The sequence below is a fragment of the Trachemys scripta genome, chromosome 6 (assembly GCF_013100865.1).
Source record: "Trachemys scripta elegans isolate TJP31775 chromosome 6, CAS_Tse_1.0, whole genome shotgun sequence".
Lineage (NCBI taxonomy): Eukaryota > Metazoa > Chordata > Testudines > Emydidae > Trachemys > Trachemys scripta.
Genome location: NC_048303.1, coordinates 110991352 through 111016022, shown reverse-complemented (window position 1 = coordinate 111016022; position 24671 = coordinate 110991352). Strand labels below are relative to the sequence as shown.

The window sequence follows — 24671 nt, the reverse complement described above, 5'->3', positions numbered from 1 at the left end:
AATGTATGACTGGCACGCAAAACCTTAAATTAGAGTGAATAAATGAAGACTCGGCACACCACTTCTGAAAGGTTGCCGACCCCTGCTCTAATCCCACCAGCAGTATACAAACAGCACCCAACAGAAGCTCAACAGCTTTCTCCTATGCCACACTCAGTAGGCTCTGCCTGTGACAGTTCAAAGAAAGAGAGTCTCTGGTGAGTATATTCTTTGCCTTGACTGACAGGATTTCTGCACAAGTTACAAACAGAACAGCTGCTAACATGCTTGTCCAGGTAGGGGGGAAAAGCCCACACAACTGATGGGATTGTTTGTTGTTTTTTTCTTTTATTCTCCATGTAATTCAATTGTCCATATGCATGTGTTACCAGTTGCACTAGGTGTATCCACCTTCTCACTCCCATTCCACTAAATGTTCAATGCTGAGATGCTTTCATTACTGTTCAAATTCTTTCCTTAGCACTCTAGGTAATTTTTAATTTGCCGAAACTTCCAGTGCCCTGAACTAAAATTGCCCTCCATAGTATAATTTAGGTTTCAGTTTTTAGCAGTTTGCAAGCCGTGATGGTTATAAACCTTACAGTATATGTAGTCCTAGTCCACAAATGCACCCAAGTAGGGTAGTGACACCCTCCTAATGTGCATGTATTTTCCTACAGGCATATTTGGGTTAAAAGTTTCTGAAAACATTAGCTCACTGATGCAAACACATCTGTTGACAGCCAATTGCCTAGATTATCCTCTGACCAGACCCTCCAGCTGGCATTTGGAATAGAAACAGCATTAGTGATGCAAATGGTCAGTCTCTTATTTTCCCAAGTTAAAGGGCAAACATCCATATTTATACATTCAGACCTCTCTGCAGTTGATGATTGGTCATGGGATATAGCTATCCTATCTGAAGAAGGAGATGGCAGGGATCCAGGGCACAGAAATAGAATCCTTCCTCGAGGGCTCATAGGGTAGTGATGGACACTTAGATGTCTACCACCAGACCCATCCCCTGTGGAGTATCATAGTTTTTTCTCTGGCCTATTCAATATTTACACACAGCTGCTGGGAAAAGTGTTCTTGGTTGCCAACAGTATGCCAATGACATATCACTGTGTTGTTCACAACTGACAACTACGTTACTGTCACCCAGTTATCCCAGTGTCTGGATAAGGAAGAGCTGGTTGGTGTTCAACACCAGCAAGATGGAGGTTATGGTGGTTAGCAGAAGAAAACACTTTGACAAGGTGGTCAAAACAGTGCTGTCTCTACCAGTCAAAACCATACATCCACAAGGAATGGAGACAGCCCACAGCTTGTTGGGGTATTTCTTGACTACTCACAGATCCAGGGCCCTCATATAGCTTCTTATGGAAGAAACATATTCGGTCATTAACAAAGGAATCTGCATCCCCTGGTTTCTGCTGATGACCTAGACTCTATTATACACACATTTGTCACCGCCCAACTGGGATATTGCAATGTGATTCAATTAACCTCAAAAGCATTAGCTCTGAAAAATCTGCGGCTGATGCAGATTGCAGCAGCAGACCTCTTCAGCAACTCAAGTACCAAGAGTACCTTCCCTAGAGATCCATCCACTTTGCTGACTTCCCTAAGATGATGCCAAATATCAAAATTCAAATTCTCTGGAGAATATAGTCCTCTGTTTATTGCATGCATTAATGCAAGTTTTCCTATATTTAATATGTTCTAGAAGAGGGACCACCTCTTCAATGGAGGAAGAGAATAATTTCTCACTTTTTATTTTTATTTTTTACATAGATCTGATGACAGAAAGCCAACCTTCCCTTATTTTAATCAGAGTGCTCAGCCCTCCTACTGGTCTGGTTTCTGAGGTAATTTACTCAAATGGTGTTAATTAGTGCAGCTATGAGAGAACTTAATATATAACTCTCACACAATCCCATATTCAGCCTCCTGGTGATACCAGCTATGCTTCCTAAAGTAATAATAACTGATACCTATATACTGCAAGAAAAATGAAAGGACTCATAGCTGTTGTGTGTAATTTTAATTGAAACACGGGACACAAGCAAATGGTCTTATGACCAAGCCTAGTGGTGTTAAAGTCAAGATGAGGACACCTCTTCAATAAAGTTTTTCCCCAGAATAAATCATCTGAAATAAATAATGTTAAAAACTTATAAGCATCATTATCAATGTTCCAGTCTTTGGTGGACTTTAATTTTTCACAATGCTTTGTCTCCTGTTATAAGTAAGGCTATGTTTTAGTCACGGGTATTTTAAGTAAAAGTCATGGACAGGTCCCGGGCTGTAAACAAAAATTCACCAGCTCGTGACCTGTCCATGGCTTTTACTAAAAATACCCGCCCTGACTAAAACTTGGACGGAGGACTTTGGGGGAGGTGCAGTCTGGAGGCACCGCAGGTGTTGGGGGATGTGGCCCAGGACTCCACCTGGTATTGGGGAGGGGGGTTGGCAAGGCTGGCAGGGGATTTCTACCCAGCTCCATGTCCCTGCAGCTCCTAGGCAGCGGAGGCAGGGGCCAGGGCAGGGGCTCTGCTGCTCCCACCACAAGCTCTGGCTCCCGCAGCTCCCATTGGCCGGGAACCACAGCCAATGGGAGCTGCGGGGAGGGGTCTGTGGGCAGCGTGTGGCACAGAGCCCACCCCCCCCCATCCCCTCTGCCACCTAGGAGCTGCAGAGGGGCATGCCAGTAGGAGCCAGGGAGCCCCCCACCCCAGGTAAGCACTCCCCTGCACTCTGCAATCCCCTGCCCCTAGCCCCCTCCCACACACCCAGCTTGGGCAGCCCCTGAGCCAGCACCAGCTGCTACAAAAGTCACAGAGGTCATAGAAAGTCACGGAATCTGTGACCTCCATGACAGACTCGCAGCCTTAGTTATAAGTATTATCTATCTGAGCCAAGAGACTTAGATTCTATTCTTGATGCCGCCACTCACTTGTCCTGTGACCTCAGAGTACACTTTTCACCTCTCTGTGCCTGCATTCCCCATTATGTAAAATGTAGATAAAACTTAGATAATTTTTTCACATCTTGACAATTTTCTGCCATATCCTTAGGAGGCCTTATTGAATGATGTTTAAGTATCTTTGGGATCCATTGTATTAAATGAATAGTTTATGTATTACTGAGGGCTGGGATTGCATGGAACCTTTTGAAGGGGGGAGATGTGACAGATAGGAGACTTGGGGATTCAAAGGTCTATATTGAACAATGCGCCAGACAAGAATGGACTTTTGGAACAAAAAGTGTCCAAGTGGTTTTCCTGGGGGACTGTCTAATTCCCCATTTCTGGTTATGCAAAAAGCCAGTCTTTTGAAGCTATGCCCTGAGGATCACCTGTTTGCTGATCACCTGTTACATGAGCCTATGATCAAAAGTCCATGCTGTATAAAGGAAAGACTGAACTAGTCATGGTGGTTCTGGTTCTTACTCTGAGACAGTTATGAACTTGTAGCCACGGGGAAACCCAGTTGTGGGTTTAGAAGGACTGACACCTACCAGAGCCTGAGGTTGGAGCTGGGGTGACCTCTGGTAAGCTACTTTAGCATGTGTGTAGGTTCTTTTATTGTTTTTAATGTTTTCTCTGTAATGCTTTCACCTTGCTTATAAAGAGTTGTGTGGTAACGTATAACTGCAGGCCACTATGTTGTTTATAGCCTCTGAAGAGAAAGCAACGCACAGACGTTGGCCTGTCTAGGCAGTCTAGCTTGCTGTGAATAACACAGAGCAGGCAGGGAAACTGTGCAATCTGGACAAACCCTGGTCAGGAGGAAGAGAGACGTCGGTCTCTATCCAAGAGAGGTGACAGTGAGGAGTTGAGAGTCTAGAGTGGGTGTCTTTGATGAACCATGGAGGGAGAATACAGGTGGAGTTGCCCTGAACTGGGACATAGCCAAGTGAATAATTTGGATGAATTTCACTTTTTTTATCTGTTCCTGAATTGTCTGTGAACAGATTGTGAAGTTCTCACATACATTGGATATTCAGTATTTCTTCAGCCCATAATTCTTTGCCTGCAAACAATTTCTGGGAGTAGTTGTAACTTGCATTGTTTGCTAAATATGTAGATTGCCCCAGTCCCTTTATTGGATGACTTAGATAATTAATCAGCACAGAGCAAACTTTGAATCTTACTTCACTTTTGAGGCCCTTTTATGACTCTGCCCCCCTCTCTACTTCTAATCCTGTCAGATTCTGTTGCTTCCTGTCCCCCTCCAATTTACCAAGCACGCCAAGCTTAAAAGCCCATTTGTCTACTTCTCTGACAAACTTCTCTGCATTTTCTTCTATGCTTCCCTTATGCATAAACTACCCTCCCTAAATACTCCATAAAATGACTACCTTATTCAAATCTTCAAATTATGTTGCTACTACAGCACTAATCGTTTTAACATTAGAGATTGGGCTTTTTGTAGGTATTCGGCCTACCAGACATTTTGTGCTGAAATGTTTGTGGAGAATGAACACTGGATTGTGAACATAACTGAATCAAAGCTTTTTTCCAAATTTGAATGAATTGCTAGAGAAATGTTTTGTGCAGTATTCACACAGCTCTAACACACACCTACTTCAGTAGGATGTTGTAAGGCTTAATACATTGTTTGTAAAATGTTCTGATATCTTGGATGAAAGATGCTATAGAAGCATATATGGCTTCTTGTGTATTAATTATTGGATTGTATATTGATTACTACTTAGACAGCAAGTGCTCTAATGGGAAATAACAGTCTACTTCCTTAGTTTAAGCATCATTGATTCTAAAGCTCTGATGTATGTGAAGTCAGGAAAGGAGGAGATGATTAACTCCCTACAGAAATGAAGAAGAGTAATGGAGGAAGATGGGGGAGAGGGGAATAAAAATGATGACTCAGAGGTACCCATGTGCCACTGCTCTTACTTCAGTGAAACTCTGATTCAAGAAAGCATCCCTGTTCAGGACAGCATTCAAGCACATGCTGAAGTCATCCAGACAATGGGATTTCAGTACATGCTAAAATTAAGCACTTGCTTAAGTGGCTTCCTGATTCAGGGCCTGAGACAGCAGGAAGCAAAAATAGGTCTCTCCTTTCCCAGTGCACTATGTAAGACATTACATTGGAAAAACCCAACATTAAAAGAATGTTGAGGTTGTAAAGTTAAGCATTCCAAAGTTAGGAAATGCCAGAATTAGAACTGTGCAGTCTTATGTCAACCCTCTTAGGTGTATGTATTATGATAGTCTTTAATTACATAATTACCCATCTGCTCCTGCCCCCCACCACCTCTGCTCCTGTCCACTCCTGCCACCTGCTCCTGTCCCCACGCTCCCTCTATTATCCCCACTCCAGCTCCTACAGTCCCCTCTTACCTTCTCCTCCGCCCCATTCCCTACACCTCTACTTTCCTCTCAGTCTCCTTGCTCTTAGTATCAGTGCTTAGTGTCCCTCAGCTGGGAGGCCCAATTGCAGGGAAAATCCTGCTTCACACCTGCAGTCTAGAGGTGGAACATGCTCAGTGCAGATAGAATCTTCAGAGAATTTAGCTGCCAAACTCCAACAATTTTCTACTGAGAATGTGCTGACTAAGATGTTTTGGAAGCTTATAATTTGGCCAGGTCCTTATGGGGATGGCAAAAGGCAAACCCTGACATTACAGTAACACACACCCCTGCCTAATTTCGAGTCCCCCTTCCAAAGAATGGAGGTGCTACAGCTTCTCTACAAAACAGTTAGAATCTTTTTAACATGGGCAAAACCATGTATTTTTCCCTGATCATCTTCTCAGAAATGGCTGATCTATTTTAGTTGAAATGATCCAAAAATATTCAGCCTGAGACAGACACCCAGCACAGAAAATATCATCCCAGATGGTTAGTTTAGCAAACATATAAACAACTGAAAACAGGGACTTACAACAGCAAGTGTTAGGTGACCTTAACTATAGGCCTCACTGCCAGCTCTGCCTATAACAGTTATCCCTGATTTGCCTGTTTGGCTGTGGGTTCAACACTACCAAGTACTTATGGCTTTGGATACAAGCATGCTTGGCCACTGGCTGAATTTGGTCTTTAGTCTTTTACTGGCTCTGGGTAGATGTTGACACTGCGTAATGAGTCACTCCAGAAGAGTCAGACTGGACAAGGAATAGAGCCAGATCAAACAGGCGTATGAGCAGCAGCACAGTAGCTATTAGGCATCGAGGCTAGGTAAATTATTGCTATTTAAAGGTGAGATTCACTGCAATATAGAGGGTCTGTGCAAGTCCCAAACAATCTTGCACAGTTTAAGTGGTACGTAGGATTTTGGGCAAACTTTCTGCACTGGGTTGATTTTCACTCTAAAGGCTTAAGGAATACAGGTATACTCACACTCTGGTCAAACACTTGCATGTAGTCAGAATTGAGAGTCAAAGCTGCAGGATTTTGAACAAGTGATTTGCATTTCAAAGGTCTGGAATAAATACCAGCTAAAAGAGGTCTCAAGTGTTTTGGGTGAGATCAAACAGAACTATTAACTAATGACTTAAAACAAGCTTTGTTAATTGTTAATCGGTCATCTGAACCCTAGTAAGGTCATATGTTGAAACAGGATATGGGCCAACGGTAACCTGATTCTTAACAATGGATTGAAAAGGCACAGTTAGAGAACGAGAAATGAAAGAAGAGGAAGTTTGTTAATTGTACTCTTCGGTAAGGAATAATATCCTGAAATGTGTCATTCTGTAATTTAAAAAAACACACAAAAAACATGGGAGACCAAAATTCAGATATGGATGATCCAGATCTGGCATTTGGATGATTACATTGGCAATCAGGCAGACAAATAAGTACCAATTTCAGTACAGTATTCAGTTCAGCAATGTTGATGCCCTGTTAGGTAACTATATCTGAAAGCGGAGTTCTTTGTCAGCTAAGTGCAAAGTCTTTAATAAAATAAACATCACAGAAGTGTAAAGAGAAATGAGCCATCATTAAATGTATAGTCAGCTGCAGGAGAGTCATTTTGCGGAAGAGAACTTATTGAATGCCTAATATTAATTCATACAGTCAAAGAAAACTTCAGTGGATGTGGGGTGATTGGATGATAAACTGAAATTTCTGTAACTGTTGCTTTAATACATTCAGGACTGCCCGTATGATTCATTCATGCGCTGCTTACTAGTAATTACAAAAAACAATGTTCTGTTTCTGTTACTCCTTCCTGTGGTTCACACTGTTAGTTTTGCATTTCTCTTTATTAGATTATAACAACTAGATTATGGTCTAGGTTTACTTGGTTCTGCCTCAGTGCAGGGGGTTGGGCCTGATTACTTCTCAAGATCCATTCAAGCCCTTCATTTCTATGATTCTATAACCTTTTCACATTTCACAAGAATGGTGAGCAGGAACCCAGACCCCACAGCAGTGGACATAATATCAAAGCCTAAAGAGAAGAGAGAGAGAACTGTTAGTGTTAACAGATATTATTACTATTACACAAATTATTACTATTTAACACACTGGCCTGGTCCCCACTAACCCCCCACTTCGGACTAAGGTACGCAAATTCAGCTACGTTAATAACGTAGTACCTTAGTCCGAAGTACCTTAGTCCGAAGTGGGGGGTTAGTGGGGACCTTAGTACGAAGTACCTTAGTCCGAACTTACCGCGGGTCCAGACGCGGCAGGGAGGCTCCCCCGTCGATGCCACGTACTCCTCTCGCCGAGTTGGAGTACCGGCGTCGACGGAGAGCACTTCCGGGATCGATTTATCGCGTCTAAACCAGACGCGATAAATCGATCCCAGAACATCGATTGCCTGCCGCTGGACCCTCCGGTAAGTGTAGACGTACCCACTGTCTAATGTAGGCAAGGCGGTGTATGCTTCTAACACATGCTAGCTGATCAAACTGAACCCTAGGGACAAACCTGCTTAGGATGTTAGCTGAAAACACACCTTTAAATCCTAATCAAGACAAACTTTAAGTGTGCATTTATACTAAGGAAAAGGGTGTCTTCTTACCTCATGTTGCCTAACTCATAGTACTCAATGCGAGATAAAATCCTAGTGAAGATGAGAAATTGTAGTGCCCTCACATGTTAACAGGTTGAGGTAAATGCTAAGGGGGAGTTTCACTAACACACATGTGAAAACTACAAACTGCCTCATCTTCCTTAGGATTTTCCTCCTGTTAGTTATCCATGTGTTAGATTACATGAGGTAAGAGCACACTTTTTTTTTCCTAATGAAGGCAAGGCCTAAAATGGTGTCATTTGCATGCACACAGGAGCTGGAAGGGAGGGGAGTCTCCACAAAAATAACTAACAGGAGGGAGAAGATGTGATGAATGGGATTGAAATGTCTGGGCAGATAGACGTATCCCCTCTATTCTATCCTCTCGGCTTTTATTCACATTTTCTTCTGGGCTGTAGGTGTGTGAATCAAATCAATTTTACTCCTTTAGACTCCCCTACTCCTGTACTTCCTCACATGTAATTTACACCACCTTAAACCTCAGCTCTGAATCTCAAATGCACACAGATCGTCCAATGCACATGCATGCACACACACAAAAGTGATTACAAACACCACTTCCCTTTCTTGATTCAGCCATGGGGAAGAAATCCTTTTATCACTTTTTATTCTCCTCAACAGCAGCTTCTATGCTGCTTAGAAGTTTTAGTTTCCAGGTAGCATGGATGTCTGCAGAGAAACATTTCATACTTTTGCCAACTGAAATAAGCACTCCAGGGGTTCTTGTCTTCCACTGAACCTATTTACTTTATGCTGCCTACATTAGGTGAATAAGATGGGAAATGAATTCCCTGCACACCAGAAGTATCTGTACAAAAGTGCTAACCTCACAGACGGAGTTAAAAATGTAATGATCAGAGTGGCTGAAAGCCCCTTTGATCAGAATTCAGTGGAAAGACCCAAATCACAGAGGCCGATAGATTTTCAGTCTTAACTTAGTTCCTAATGAAGTGAAGTTTATCTTGGAAAACCTTTGTCACAGTTGGACATAACCAATAATCTTTACTCACAAGACTTCTACTGAAGGAGGAAACTAAATGAATCTCAGCAGTTTGTCCTTCCAGGACAAGGTTGAAATGTACTTCTATAGGTAGTGTAACAAAGAATGGTCTTCATCCTAGTCCCCAGGCAACATCACAAAACCACCACACAATTTGCCGTACGTTATCAGTCTCTGCCTAGGAGAAGCACAGGAGTGGAATAGGGAGGCCATGCAGGTCAAGACTAAGATGCACTCGCAGAGTTATGAGAGGAAGCTTGCACTGTCCCTGTGCCTAGCTCTGGAAAGTGTTATTAGTCACTCACTTTCATGAGAATTAAGAACACCAATGTTCTTATTTTTTGTATGGAATCAAGTCATAGAGATGCTCTGTTGAGTAGCCACCCTGATAGAAGGACCCGCCTTTTTGGTAGCTTCCCCTTTAAAACGCAGCTTCAGGGGATAGTAATTAAACGTAATAGAAGGCATCCTTTGTTAAGATACCCTCAATTTTAATCTGCAGGTGGGAGTAAATAAATATAATAGAAACTATGGCAGCCAAGCAATCTATTGTCCCTATCTGGAATGTGTGTTATTTAAAACAAAACAATTCTTTCTTTCTTTCTTTTTCTACTGCTCCTCTCTCCCCATCACAATTAACTTACATATTTAAGAATAAAAAAGGTACTCTGTAAACAATGCCCTTTGCAATAGCTGTCATCTCAATGGGGCCTAGAAATAAATAAAACCCCTTTGTGAAGCTAAAGCAAAGTTTCAGCAAGAATTGACTTGTTCTTAATTGAAGTGCTAATCAGAGAGTCACCAGTTCTATTATTTATCTATCTATCATGCACCCGTTTTTTTTCAATATGGAGATATACCTATCTAAGAGAACTGGAAGGGGCCTTGAAAGGTCATTGAGTTCAGTCCCCTGCCTTCACAGCAGGACCAAGTACTGGTCCCTGATAGATTTTTGCCCCAGATCCCTAAATGGTCACCTCAAGGATTGAACTCATAACGCTGGGTTTAGCAGGCTAATGCTCAAACCACTGAGCTATCCCTCCCTAAGTGCCTTAGAGGGAGGTAGGGGTGTGTGGGTGGGTGGGTGGGTGTGTGTGTGTGTAAAAAAAAAAAACGCACCAGTTCCATCATCCATATATATATAGTGTGTATATCAATAATCTCTATCTGTATATCACTATAATGTATACAATACATGCTAATAGGAATCCTTCTCTTGCTAGGAAGCTCTCTTTCCTATACAAAATGAAGTGAATGCAACTTAAGGTTCACAGTTAAAATATTGAAACAGGAAAGACAAAAGTTTTAATATCACGTCACTGAGTCCCGATGCCGTACACATTTTGTAAGTGTGATTCACTTTATTGCTAGACCTGTTAGCATAGAGTGTGTGTTTGTCTCTGATTTAGCACAGCACTGTCATGCAGAGACTCAAATGGGAAAAACAATACCCCAGTCATTGCATCCAGTAGGAAAAACTGCTGCATGATGTATCTGAAATCTGGGGGCAGAATGCCAAATGAACAGATTCTTAGACATCTCCCTTGACTTGTAATGAAAATACGTTTTCTTTTTGTCTCCATTTGCTATGGCTTTTGTTGTGGTTTTGAATGGAAATCTATGAGCCTGCTCTGAAATGGATGTCAGAAATCTGGTTAAAACAGTATTTAGCTACTAACTAAACTTCTCCCCCTTTTCTTCCCTGTTCGTCCAGGCTCGTGACTGAGGAGTAGACAACATCGGTGGAGTCATGCTTCACACGGCCATATCATGCTGGCAGCCATTCCTAAGTCTGGCTGTGCTGCTCGTTTTCATGGGGTCCACCATAGGCTGCCCAGCCCGCTGTGAGTGCTCAGCACAGAACAAGTCTGTTAGCTGTCACAGGAGGCGCCTGATCTCCATCCCTGAGGGTATCCCCATTGAAACCAAAATCCTGGATCTAAGCAAGAACCGCCTGAAGAGTGTCAACCCTGAGGAATTCACATCCTACCCGCTGCTCGAGGAGATAGACCTCAGCGACAATATTGTTGCCAATGTAGAGCCTGGAGCCTTTAACAATCTTTTCAACTTGCGCTCTCTGAGACTGAAAGGAAACCGTCTGAAGCTAGTCCCGCTAGGGGTTTTCACAGGGCTGTCAAACTTAACAAAGCTTGATATAAGTGAAAACAAGATTGTCATTTTGCTGGACTACATGTTTCAGGATCTGCATAACCTGAAGTCCCTTGAGGTTGGGGACAATGATTTGGTTTATATATCCCATAGGGCCTTCAGCGGACTGCTTAGCCTGGAGCAGCTCACCCTGGAGAAATGCAACCTAACAGCTGTACCAACAGACGCCCTTTCCCACCTTCACAACCTCATCAGTCTGCATCTGAGACATCTCAACATTAACCTTTTGCCTGTGAATGCCTTTAAGAGATTGTTTCGCCTAAAAGACCTGGAGATCAACTATTGGCCTTTACTGGACATGATGCCTGCCAATAGCCTGTATGGTCTCAACCTCACTTCTCTCTCGGTCACCAACACCAACCTGTCTACAATACCTTATTCTGCTCTTAAACACCTGGTTTACCTGACACACCTAAACCTCTCCTTCAACCCCATAAGCACCATTGAGGCAGGCATGTTTGCAGACTTGGTGCGTCTGCAGGAACTGCACATGGTGGGGGCCCAGTTACGTACCATTGAACCACATGCTTTCCAAGGGCTCCGGTTCTTGCGTGTACTTAATGTGTCCCAGAACCTGTTAGAAACGCTAGAAGAGAATGTATTCCATTCCCCCAAAACTCTTGAGATCCTCTGCATTAACAACAACCCCCTGGCTTGTGATTGCCGCCTCCTTTGGCTATTACAAAGGCAGCCCACCTTACAGTTTGGTAGCCAGCAGCCCATGTGTGCCGGCCCAGACAGCGTCAGAGAGAAGCTGTTCAAAGACTTTCACAGCACCGCCCTTTCCTTTTACTTCACCTGCAAGAAACCCAAGATACGGGACAAGAAACTGCAGTACCTGGTAGTGGAGGAAGGACAGACTGTGCAGCTGACATGCAATGCCGATGGGGATCCTCAACCTACCATCTCCTGGGTGACGCCGCGACGGAGGCTGATCACAACGAAATCAAATGGAAGAGCCACGGTGCTGGGAGATGGCATGCTGGAGATCCGATTTGCTCAAGATCAAGACACTGGGATCTATGTTTGTATTGCAAGTAACGCAGCTGGGAATGACACGTACACAGCCTCCCTTACAGTAAAAGGATTCACTTCAGACCGTTTCCTTTACGCCAATAGGACCCCTATGTATATGACAGACTCCAATGACACCAGTTCCAATGGAACCAATGTGAACACCTTCTCTCTGGACCTTAAGACAATACTGGTGTCCACAGCCATGGGCTGTTTCACATTCCTTGGAGTTGTTTTATTTTGTTTCCTACTTCTTTTTGTGTGGAGCCGAGGGAAAGGCAAGCACAAAACCAGCATTGACCTTGAGTATGTCCCCCGCAAAAACAATGGTGCTGTAGTTGAAGGAGAGGTTGCTGGACCACGGAGGTTCAATATGAAAATGATTTGATGGTATACTGCTAGCAGTGCTTTTTCTGTGGCATTATAACCAATTAAACAAGCCTGGCATGTGGAATTGCTAGGCAGAGGCAGCTTAATGCAGCTGTCACTGTGTCAAATGGTTATGTGGAAATGGAAAGACTATTTGGGGTTGTACAGTAGAGCCTCCTAACCTTGAGGCATGTGTGTCAGGGCCTTTCAAATAGTTGGTAAATGGTACTAATTGTTTGCATTGCAAATATTGGCATTCTGGGGATCTCAGTAATGAACTGTTGGCTCATGTTCATGGACAGTTGTTCAACATTTTCTACCACTACAAAAAAGAAAAAGAAAGGGGAAAAAAACCTACAGTGTAGGATTTACATATTTAAAAAGACACATTTGTCTAAAACATACTCTACAGTGAAATTTGTATCTATAGATCTCATTTGTTAAAGCCTTGCATCATACCTTATAGTTGGTTCAACACCACAAAGAAATTGATCTTATCTTTTTTTAATATACATATATACTGTGTACATTTTAAAGCAATATGAATGAGAGGTTGTGCTTTGAGATATCCACCGAGACTGACCCAAGTGTGATGTCACTCCTCCCCTTAACTATAGTCAAACCCAAAATTAGACCTCTGTAGTTACCGATGAGACAACACAAGATACTTTTCTTTTCACGTAGAAGACCAGAGAGGCATAGCTTAGGGCACAAATGTTCTGCTCTGTTGATCTTCTCTTCATATAAATAAAAGGCATGTGCCTAGTTTTGATACAGAATGGAATATTTTTTATATCTGTGATATCACACTGGACCAGTTTACTGTAACAAAGCCCTGGTTCTCACCCAGGAGAGCTCAACCTACTAGGCATAGCAGACATATAAAGGAGATAAATTATACTTTAAAAAAAGAGATCTGTTTTTGTCACCCCTTGGTTTTAATTTCCAAGCCATTGTTAAAATATTAATGTGTACTGGGAGGGGGGGGGGGAAGAAAGAAGGTAATGCATTCTGTATACTCCTAGGGAAATATGGTCACCTTAGTATTTGAGGAAGTGAATTAAAATGTACAAAAGCTCTGTTGATAGGAATGAACTCTTCTCCAATGCCAATAAACCAGGGTTATCCATGCATAATACGAGGATTATGCGACTAAAGAAATGTTTAAAACATGATAGCCTCCAAAAGGCCAAAGTACTGCCAATTATAGTGAACTTCTAGCCACTGTCAATCTCATCCCAGATATTTATAAATAGCATATAAACACAAACGCTAATTTCCATTAACAGATTACTTCAGCTATTCTATCTGCCATTTTAAGAATTGTATTGTCTTGGGGTTTTTTGGGACAATGGCCCAGAGCAGGAGGGGGTAATCTGTGTTTTTTGTGGAGGAGAGAAGGCAAGGGAACATTGGTTATGTTTATATATGTGTTTGTTTTATTCCTCTAAAGATAATGCAAAAAGGGCTCGGAACTGGAACTGTAATGTCAACTCATTGTACTGTTGGTATCAAAAAAGATATTTTAGAGTACTAGTATTTTCCAACTCTTGCTGGGAGAGGGTAGTGTTTAACCACCTTTTAATGTCCTAATAAATATGAGCCATAGATTAATTTATTTCAATGTTTGGTTAACAATTATATATGATTTATAAATTATTTGGAATAACTTTGAGTAAGAATAATAATCAATGTGTTTGATTTTATACCCATTCTAGTTAATCTAGGGTAAACTGTTCAAAAGTGCCTAGGTGATTTAGGAGCCTACGTCTCATTTTGAAGATTTGACATGGACACTTTGGAGCATAAATCAGATTGACTGACTCCAATTGGGACTTAGCCACTTTTGAAAATGTTACCCATGTTCTTTGGCTGAGATTTTCACAGCATAGCTATGGGATTTAGACACATTTCTTCTATTGCTATCAATAAAGGGAGGTGTTTAAATCCCCCAGGCTACAGTCTGTCCAGGCAGATCCCTGATCAAGATACAGGATCAGGACCTAGATTGCACTGAAAATCTCAACCTGTTGTTTTCAGTGGCTGATCTCAGTTTAAACCATTGCTACATTTCATGCAGTTGAGGACTACGGGGGGTGTTCCCTTTTTTTATGCACCACATTAGATTACTGGGGATTTATATGATGGGGACTAATCCTTTTGTCCTTTGAAATTTTATGGAATTTTAATAAAATGAAGTGACCCCTGAATAAACACGTGATAACGGAGAGATTGTTTTTGCTGATCAAACAGCAGAGCCACTGAAACACTATTGTACCTTTATATGGATAGTTAAATAAATAAATGAGGGGGAAAAGATGGCTGAATTATCAATTGGATACATTTCCATTTGCCTTTCCCTTGTAATTATCATTTATCCATTAGCAATCCATTTCCCCTGTAGTGGTGATGACCTGATTTAACTGACAATAAAATCAACGTTTTGAGCAAAAGTGCTGCTGAATTCTGGTTTAGGTGGTTGGTATAAATCCAAGTGGATGATTTGTTTTGTTTTGTTTTGTTTTCTTTACTTTACATTACACAAAAAAGGAAAAAGAAAGCGATGGGAAAACCAGGAGGAGCTGTAGTCATAGAAATTAATCTAGAATGAATTGTGTTTTCAAGTTTAACTAGTACCCCATTGCTGAACCCCCCTCGGCCCCACCCCACCTGGAAAAAGTATCTCAGAAGTAATGAAATAGTTATTGTGCTGTTAGGGTATCTGATCGGTCCTGGAATTGGCAACTTAAATGAAAAATGATGTGGGTAGTAAAATCCATAACTATGCAGGCCTTGCAGAGACTTAGTTCATAGGACTACACGCAGCAAGAGGTAGAGGATTGTAGTACATTCTGGGCTTTGTTGTCCCAGCACTGCTGTTTGCTCACAGCCTGATTCTGTTACCCTCGCATTAGGTAGTACACTACTCCTTTAGACAGCCCCATTTATTTCATTGGGACTTTGCAAAGAGTAAGGTACCACTTAACATGGGTAAAGATGGCAGAATAGAGCACTAATCATTTTATCCCCATTTTGTTTTTTGGCTTCCCATGAACCTGATCCTATTATACGTGGGCATCCGCCATTGCCTTCACTGGGTGAGCAAAGAATGCAGGTTCTGACTCCAGGTAAGCACTTCGCTGCTCTGTTTGCAAACATACGGGAGCAGTGACCACAGGAATATTTATTCTGCCCCTTCTGCACTTCCAACCTATGTCTGTTTGGACCAGTTGCTCACCTGCCTTTGAAAGCAGGGAGGGGCTGCAGCTTCCTTTACTGCAGGCCAGTTTAGTTTCAGACGAATTAAACTGAGTTTAATGGGACTGTTGTTGCTGCTCAGGGGTCTACCCTAGCATATCCCAGTGCATGATCGGGGCCTGCCAATGAAAGAAAGTGATCAGAAATTGAACACTTAGCCCTAGCTTTTACTTGTCTTTTGTCTACCTCCAAAGAGCTGGTTGTAAGGACTTACAGACAGTACAAATGCAAGTGGCATCCCGTGGTGATTAAAGCACCAGAACTGTGAGCAGCAGCAATGCAGTACATGGTGCTTTTGAAAGGAAGAAGTTGGAAGAGTTGAGAGCAGCAGAAGTCCCAGGGGGAGAATGCATCAGAGGGACTGAAGAAAGGAGGCTCATCACTCACCCCACTTCTAAAATCTGTAAGACCCAGACTGCATCTCCCAAACAAATAAATCCCCCTGCTTTGACAAGCGAAGATCACATTGTGCACCTGCCTTGTAATCTGCAGCATGCATGAATACTGTGACTCCCCAAAACTGCATTAAAAAGGAATTTGGAGCAATATCAAAAGGAAACAGTCACAAGGTGATATTAGAACATCATGACACTAGGCTCAGGATGAAGGGCAACCAGCACCCAAGTACACTGACATTTCTAGACTTCCAGCTACCCTGTGTGATATGGTATACAAACCCCACATTGGGCCCGAAGGGGTTAAAGGACTGTACTGAGCCCAGGGAGCCCCAGCTCTCCAGACCTGCAGCGCTTGCTCCAGCTGGAGTGAAAGCTTAAAAAGGAGCAACTGAGTTCTGAAGGGGAAGAAGACAGACTTACCCTGACGGCTTCTAGACAGGCGTGGCTAAGAAGCATCCCTGTGTGGAAGAGAGCTGCTTGGTGGGGGCTGAAGGTTTAGTTGACTGTTCTTTTGTTATCGATATTGGACTTGAAGCTGTGAGAAGAGAGAGCTGGTAGGAAGTGCCCCAGGGAGAGTAACTCTGAGGGCACTCCAGAGTGCCAGACACTGCTGACTCTCAGAGGGCCCTGGGTCTCAGCCCACTGGAGTGGGAGGGCCCAGGCTCCCCTACCAACTGCCGCTGCTGCAGGGGAGCATAAGCACATTCCAGTCTCACTCCCCCTCTGATACAAAGAGGGCAAGGACTCTGCAAACTGAAGATGAAGTTAAACCCATCCTTTGGTGAGGAACCTGACTGAAAGGCCTTCCCGCTGAGAGGCAATATGGGTGTGCTACCCACTGGACCACCTGGTCCCCTGAGAGCTCTATTACACCCTACAATATTTTTTTGTTCTGGCCTTACTCTTCAGCCAGGCAACATCCACTGCCAACATTCTCCCACCCATCAACTCAGCTGGACTCACTGAATTTCCTCCCATTCAGGCAGCCCAGCCTTCCTGAACAGACTATTTTTGTTCTATATTCTCCTTGCAGGTGTCAATAGCTGGCAGCGTTTTCAGAAACCATTATTGAAATGAGGCAGGAGATTAGGAACTCTTAGAGGGTTAGTGGTGCAATATGGTGTGTTAGGTGTGGGGCATTTTAAGGCTGTCTTTAAAGATTTCCTCTACTACATCACCCAAAATATACATTTTCTTTCCCATATATTGCATCATAACATGGATCTGTAAGTGATACCATCACCATGCAGAAAGGTATGAAATCACACCCTCAACGTTATGAAATGACATAGAAATCCAGTTATGGGAGACACTCTAAACACTCATCCTTATTATTGCACATTATTGATAAAACAGGAGCCCCAGAGCCCCAGGAAGGATAGCCACCAGCTATGCTAAGCACTTTATAAACTGATATATACACGTTCCAAGATTCAAGGGTAATCCCCCCACACACACATACTGCTCTGAGAGAGCCTGTGGTGAGATAGACATAAGAAAGAAATAACTGAAAAGCCATTTATTTCATCCAATAGTTAAGAGAAGATTAATTGTTGCTGGTGCAGGGTTAAAAGTTAAAGAACCGCCATGGGGAATAACAAACTATGTGATAGGTCAACTGATCATTGGGCTGGTTGCTGGAGAGTCACTGAGAATGAGTGAGATTTTTCAAAGCCATAGAAGCAGTTTGGATGCCCAGCTCCCATTAAATGTTATAGGACGTGTGCACCCAAATCCCTTAGGCAGTATCTCAGTCAGTTGCTTAGGTGATTTCCTCTCCATTTGTCTTTCTTCTAGCTCTTCACACACACGCCCTTCACATGACTTTGACCCCAAGTACAGATTTGGAGGAATTTCATTGAGTATTTGGGACCTAGAGCTCAAAGTAGAATCTTACGATGTGTGAACCTTGCCCAAGAACTAGGTTTGAATTAATTTTCCCTGCCAATGAAACCAGCCATGTTTTGAACAGTTCTCCTTGCTACTGAGATAATCACATGCCGACAGCAATCTGTAGGTTGAATTATTCTGATTTTTTCCCCTTTTACTAGAAGCAGGTGCTTTGATAAAATGCCAGCCTGAAATAGAAATCTTTATTTATAGCATGAACAGAATGAGAAAAGTACTGGAATAGTCAAGAAAAATGTTCCATTTTATTTTATTTTATTTTATTTTATTTTATTTTTAAGGAAAACTTTATCCCTAATCTGCAAAATAGAAAACAGATGAGCAGATTTTCATCTTGTAACTTGCTAACTGACATTTTATTCTAACTGGTGCCAAAATATCTGTATCCAATGAGCAAAGGTATTAAAGTAAAAGAACTGAAGCCAGACTTATCTCAATTAGGCTGGTGGAAATCAGGAGTAACTCCAATCATTATAATGGTGGCATTCCTGATTTACATTGGTAAAGCTGGTATTGGCATCTGGCCCTTTGTTTTCTATACTAAGAGGGCTAGCATGAAAAACATGCAGAATGTATGTTTTATTTATTTTTCACTTCGTTGGCATACGTTCTGTTCAGATTGCTTTCATAGTTACCATTGCTGGCTGAGCAGGAGATGAATATTCAGATTTGCAATAAATAAATAAACACAACAGACCCAAACTAACAAGCTGTACATTGCTATGTGTGGTAATAGCAAATCAGCTGCCATATATACTCACGTATAAACCCAGAATTTTAAGCTAAAATTTCAAGTTAACTGTTGGGGAGGGGTCAGTTTATACATGGGTTAATGAAGCATTGTTTTGGAATGCAAACGGTTATTTAATAACGAATAAATTTATATTATGGTAGAGGCCAGCAAGGTTGGGCACCCACTGTGCTCATATTAAATGACTGTCCCTGCTCCAAAAGAACTTACAATCTAAAACTGTCTTATATGCAAGTATATATGATAACAAGTGTCTCATTGTTTGGGGAGGGGTTTTCATAGCACATAAATATTATTATATTGTCACACATACCGAAATCCATCTGCAAGCATCTGTAGTTCATATGTATACATTTGTGTGCGCAAAAATAAGTCACATTTGATTTTTTTTAAACTTGTGGGTTTTTTTAAATGTGATTTAACTTTTTAAATGTGATTTTTAAAAGGTGATGAGGTAAAGCAGAAAAAAAGTTGTGTTGTATTTTATTTTAAATATATATGGTAATAATTACGGATGGGAAATGAAACAGCCCCGTTGTTATGATCTATGAAGCAGATGGCAACTTGGGTTTATCTGAAAGCTTGTTTCAAAATATTGCTAATGCTAATGACAAAGAACTTTGTTTCTCATGAGAACTGTCCTGAATGTCATTTTTTGTTTCATTTTGTTTTGTTCTTAGGGCTTATGTTACGGTGTGTATCATACATAGCCAAAATAACCAATCCTAAATAAATCATTCCATGGACTTGTAAAACTTATTGAGAAAACTGAAGAAAGTTTACACTTCCATCATAACAGTTCGCTTTCTTCCAGGGGGTAATGAAATGTAACCAAGCAAAGAAAAATTGTAGTCTACTCACATTGAGTCCTGAAGTCCTTAGTCAAAACTCGAAATGAAGGCTAAGAAAAAGGTGACGAACAACATAATTTATTTTAAAGTGGATCTTGATAAGTTTATTAATGGGATTATTTGACGAGGCTGTCTGTGATAGCAGGAGACTGGACTCTTTGATCCAGGTGGTTCCTTCCCATTCTATGATCCTATCACTATCATCCGCTATAGGTTATTGGGGGGCTTGAACCTATGAGCTTTTGAACTAAAAGTATGAGGCTGTACTGCTTTAGGTAAAGGACTAAAACTCCCAAGCTGGTAAGTGTAATAGACCCTTTAATCTCTAATGTGCACAATACAACCCCAATATCAGGGAAATGTCCTAATTACAAGTTCACTGACTGGGGGATTGTCATCCCGGGGGAGTAGGGGACTTCATCAGATAAAACACTCGAGAACATGGAAGAGCAGGGAGATGGATTGTATGACCTAACTGGCTTTTTCCATCTCATTTGTTTCTATAATTCTTTTTTTTTTTTTTTAAGCATTCTGCCATGATTCACTAAAGTAAGCTAACATAACGTTAGACAACAAAGTGATGGATATTTATCTGCATGCAAGATAAATATCTAAATTCTTTTGTTGCTGATGGCATAGTTCAGCCATTAGCACAGGACTTCATTGCTTTTGAGTTCTGTCTCCCAGCTAGCCACATCTTAAAACTCCCAGGCATGGGGAAAATGTGATGGACAAGTCATGTCCCCAGGATAGGTGTGGAGAGGGGGGATTTCCATGTACAAAGTTCAACCCTCCATCCCTACCTCACATATTACCCTCTGTAAGGTCAAGGGCAAGCAATTGAGCCCATGATGGGAAGAGACCGGCAGGACCCCTACACACCTGCCCCATAGAGACTACAGTGGGAAGGTAAGACAGCCACAGACTGTATATTGCCTTTTCTGTAGAGCCTTCTGTGCTGAAGAATCTCCTCCTTAAAGGCGGGTCCCAGGAGAAGCCCTAGTAGCATGACTCCATCGGAAACACATTGCCAGGAGGTAGGGGGACTCTACGGGATTTGAAAGCGATCCCAAATACTATTCCTTCTGAGGTAGGGTAAGCTCTGCCTCTCCCCCCCCACCCCCCATGCCCTCTGGGATATGAATCTTGTGGAGTTTTCTTCCATCTTAGCCTCATCTCCGGAGTTTTATGGAGGGAGGAGGGAGTCCAGAAGTCTTATCTTCACAGAGGTTTTCCAAAATACAGTCCCTTGTGTGGGATCAAATTGTCTGCTGGGGAGAAACAAGTTAGAGCTTTACTCAGCATATATCTACTCAGCAGGGGTAAAACCAGTGGAAGTTTTGCCATGTATTTCAATAGTGCCTGGATTTCTCCTTAGGTCTTTCTCATGATCAGTGCTGTTGGAAAGAGCCAGAGGTAGAGTCCTGGCCTATCCCTGCCGTCAGAAGTCTCATCTGCCCTTGGCACAGGGAGAGGGAGCTAGAGGAAAGGAGAACTACATGCCGAGAGTTTTATCAGGCTGTGCTGTCAGATGCAGAACAGCCCTGTGCTCACTTTGGAGCTTTTATTTGCAGGATCACTGAACTAAGATTTAACTGCTTTGTTGCCGTAAAAACATTACTGACTCAAGCAGGGCTCTTTGCACCCAGAGGGATTCAACTTGAGGAAGGATAGGTGTGGTGTTATCATCACAGCAGGTTGAACACCCACTGGAATCTCATTGATGGAAGCAGTGATATGGAGGTCCTGAATCAGTGCTCTCCTCAGTCATCCTGACAATGTCTCCACCCATCTTTGAGGTCCCAAATGCTATTTTCTTCTCCCCAGCAGAAGAGAGGTTTTGGCTGCTTTCTGCCACTGCAGTCTCCTCCCTTGGCAGTGTCGATGCCAGGGACCTCCATCAGTGTCTACATTGGCCAAAGCTGGTATTAGACCTGAGGTGAATTTGGCTCATTTTCATTTCCTTTCTTTTCCTTTCAATCTGAGAATACCATTGCCAGTCTGCAAAGCTGCATTCATCCCACCACCTCACAGTGGGGTGAGAACACTGCGGTTCAGAAAGATGTACAAGATGTCCTGAAAGAGCTCTTCGCCTCTAATTTTTATGATTCTTTTATGCAGTTATGGTTGCTTTTCTGGGCTTTCTGATGTTGTCTCCAGAAATATAACCTGTTCCAATATCACAAGTTATCATCTTGTCTTGTCTGATGTATCCAGATCTTACAGCGGACAGGTCAGAGAACACCATCACCACCACCCTGGGCAATAAATCACTGGCAATCTCCTTGAAAATTTCAGCACAGGGACTGAATGGGCATGGAGAATGAACTCCTCTCTTCCCCATAAAGCTGACCCCTTCAGGAGAGGTATGAGACACATTGGCAAGTCATAATAAGTAGTTTTCTGCTATCTCCATCTGGGCAGTAGGAGTTTTGCAAGAGATTTTTCAAAACCACCAAATATATCTAGGAGCACAATTTTTATTGAAAATCAGTGGTCTCTATGCGCCTGGAGGCTCTAGGGATTTTGAAAATCTCTTTCTAGGGATGAATAGAAGACTTCAACGACTATCAAATCACTGAAATTGCCTTTAAATAAATAAACTTTAAAAAAGTAGGGGGAGGGTGAAATACTTGGATATTTCCCCCCTGGCGTTCACATCAACCTTTATTTCTCTTACCAGATACTTGATTCAACATGTTTTCATGTGAGCTGGAAAGACAGGAATGGGGGAGTTGAAAGCCTTTCATGTTTAAATGACAAAATGCATCCAAAAGGTTTGTCAGATCTCAAGTGAACGCAGTCTTTGAAGAGGATAGGGAGGAAGGGAGAGTAGAATGCGGCAGATTTGTTAATAACCCCTGGTCCCATAAGATTATATACTCCTGAGTGTGGAGAGCTCACACTATCTTTTGAACCATGTAACCCCTGCATTTAGCCTTCCATATTGGGGTCATGTTTGGAGTGGCTGCACAAGGGGGCCTGTGTATCCCTTGCATTCTCTGGATTGAAGGAACGTGTGCTCACTTATTCCAGGATCCTCTGTGCGTTGACCAAGGGTCAGACTCCTGGATCTGTGGCATTGGCCACAGAGGGCAACAAGCTCCCCTCTGTCATGCCTCCAGACTGGGGTGTCAATTCCTTCTTCCTTAAGCTCCATGGAGCTCCCGACACAAAGCTGGAGTCTTTAGTCTCTGTGCTCGTAGGGCCCAGTTTCACCCTTAGTAGAAACCAAGGTAGTGATGAGTTAGTGAAACACAAAGTCTGATGATAGAGAGGAAATGAAATTGAAGCTCTGATAAAAGATGATGTGACACTTGCCTCAGTACCTGGGGTCCTGTTCAGGGTTGCAAGAGTTGGATCAGCAATTAACACCTAAGGGAGTCCTTTAGCTAGTTAGGGCTGTAATCACCAGCTGAATGAGCTTATTTACCTCATCACTTTGTAAAGTGGAAGTTATATTTTTGTGAGATATTTTCCAATAACTTTGCAATTTATATTTTTCAAAAGCACAAGTGATAGAGCACACTTATTTATTATAGAAAGACAATGCTAGTAAATTTAATCTATTACTTTTGCTACGAGCTATTAGCTGTATGTACGAAGACTAATAGGTTACATCAATTATATAAAGTGTTGCTATTTACTAAAACCAAACAACATTTCCTCTTACAAAGCTACCACACTAGATTGAAGTCTGCACAATGCATCAATTCTAATGTCCTGTTGGGAATTCATTTCCTGAGCAGAGAACAGGCTGCAAAGAGTTTACAGAGCCAATACACCCCTTTGATTTATATAAGAGCTTCAATTTTAATGGGGCACATGGAGTCTGACTGTCTTTGCTAGAGTGGATTTGGCAGGCTGTCGCATTTTGCTAAAGGAAATCTGATCAGCACTGTGTTTCTCTGGGATGGTCTAGCTGTCAGAGAGAGCAGAGGCCTAATAGTATAAGCCCAGGTCTGGGAAACAGATATTTCCAAGTTTTCATCAAAGCACTAACACTGAATCTGTGTCTTTGCCTCAGTTTCCCTATGTAAATTGGGATAACAATATTTACCTTTGACAGGGAATAATCTTCCGCTGAGCTCAAGGGTTAAAAACCTAGGGAGCTGAGGGTGTTCAACTAGTCCCACACTAAGGAGTGAAAAGTCTCTGCACATGGTACCATTAAAGAAAAGACTTTAGCCAGATACTTTGATAAATACTCAGAAATCCAAAACCAGCTCTACAGAATTTTCTCAGAAATGATGCTTGGGGTGGTAGCAGTGGTCTACTCTATACTCAGCGGTTCCTCCATATTTAGAATAAGAATAATGATGTTTGCAGAGAAATTGCGGTGTATGACCTGACATTTTGTGTCAAAGAAGCACATTAACCAGCCTTTCCCTTTTCCCCAATTCAATGATTTAATCACTTATACAGACCTATTAATGCCTAGGTTTTATTTTTATTTATTTATTTGTGTATTTATTTATTTTGCAGGGCTTGATTAATCCCTCTAAAGATTTCACAACCAATTCTATGTGTACATTTGACTATAAAGAACAGATGCCAAAATGAATGCAAGCCACACATGGTCACCTGCACACACAAAAAGGGGGGAGGGAGGGAGAGAGAGAAAGAGCTCAGAACTGATTACTTAGAAATATTATTTAGAACATTACTTAGAAAATATACTTAGAAAGCTTTCCTTGTGGCTGATCTCCTTCTCCTACAAGAATGCTGAAAAACAAGGTGCCGTACAGGTTTTTGATCATTCAGTCCTTTTTTTTTTTAAAGTAAACAGACCCACAAACACGCCCGAAGCTGTAATAGCTACAGGTACCTTGTTTCCAAATGAGCCGTGATACCTGATCTCAATGTTTATCCTATAAAATTTAACCTGCCAACTTACTTTGCTGTATTTGCCACCACAGTGAACTGTGGCCAAGCTGGTCTTGATCTTTTCATGAAGAT

General features: G+C 42.0%; 1 protein-coding gene across 1 annotated transcript in view; it reads left to right on the top strand.

Moving 5' to 3' along the window:
* The window catches only part of LINGO2 (leucine rich repeat and Ig domain containing 2), a 451300-nt gene extending 436301 nt beyond the window's left edge, over positions 1 to 14999 (top strand). Inside the window, exon 4 of the mRNA XM_034773732.1 lies at positions 10709 to 14999. Within this exon, the coding sequence (XP_034629623.1) occupies positions 10745 to 12565 (1821 nt within the window). The 5' untranslated portion in view covers positions 10709 to 10744 and the 3' untranslated portion in view covers positions 12566 to 14999. The remainder of the gene's footprint in view (positions 1 to 10708) is intronic.
* Positions 15000 to 24671: the final 9672 nt, after the last annotated feature.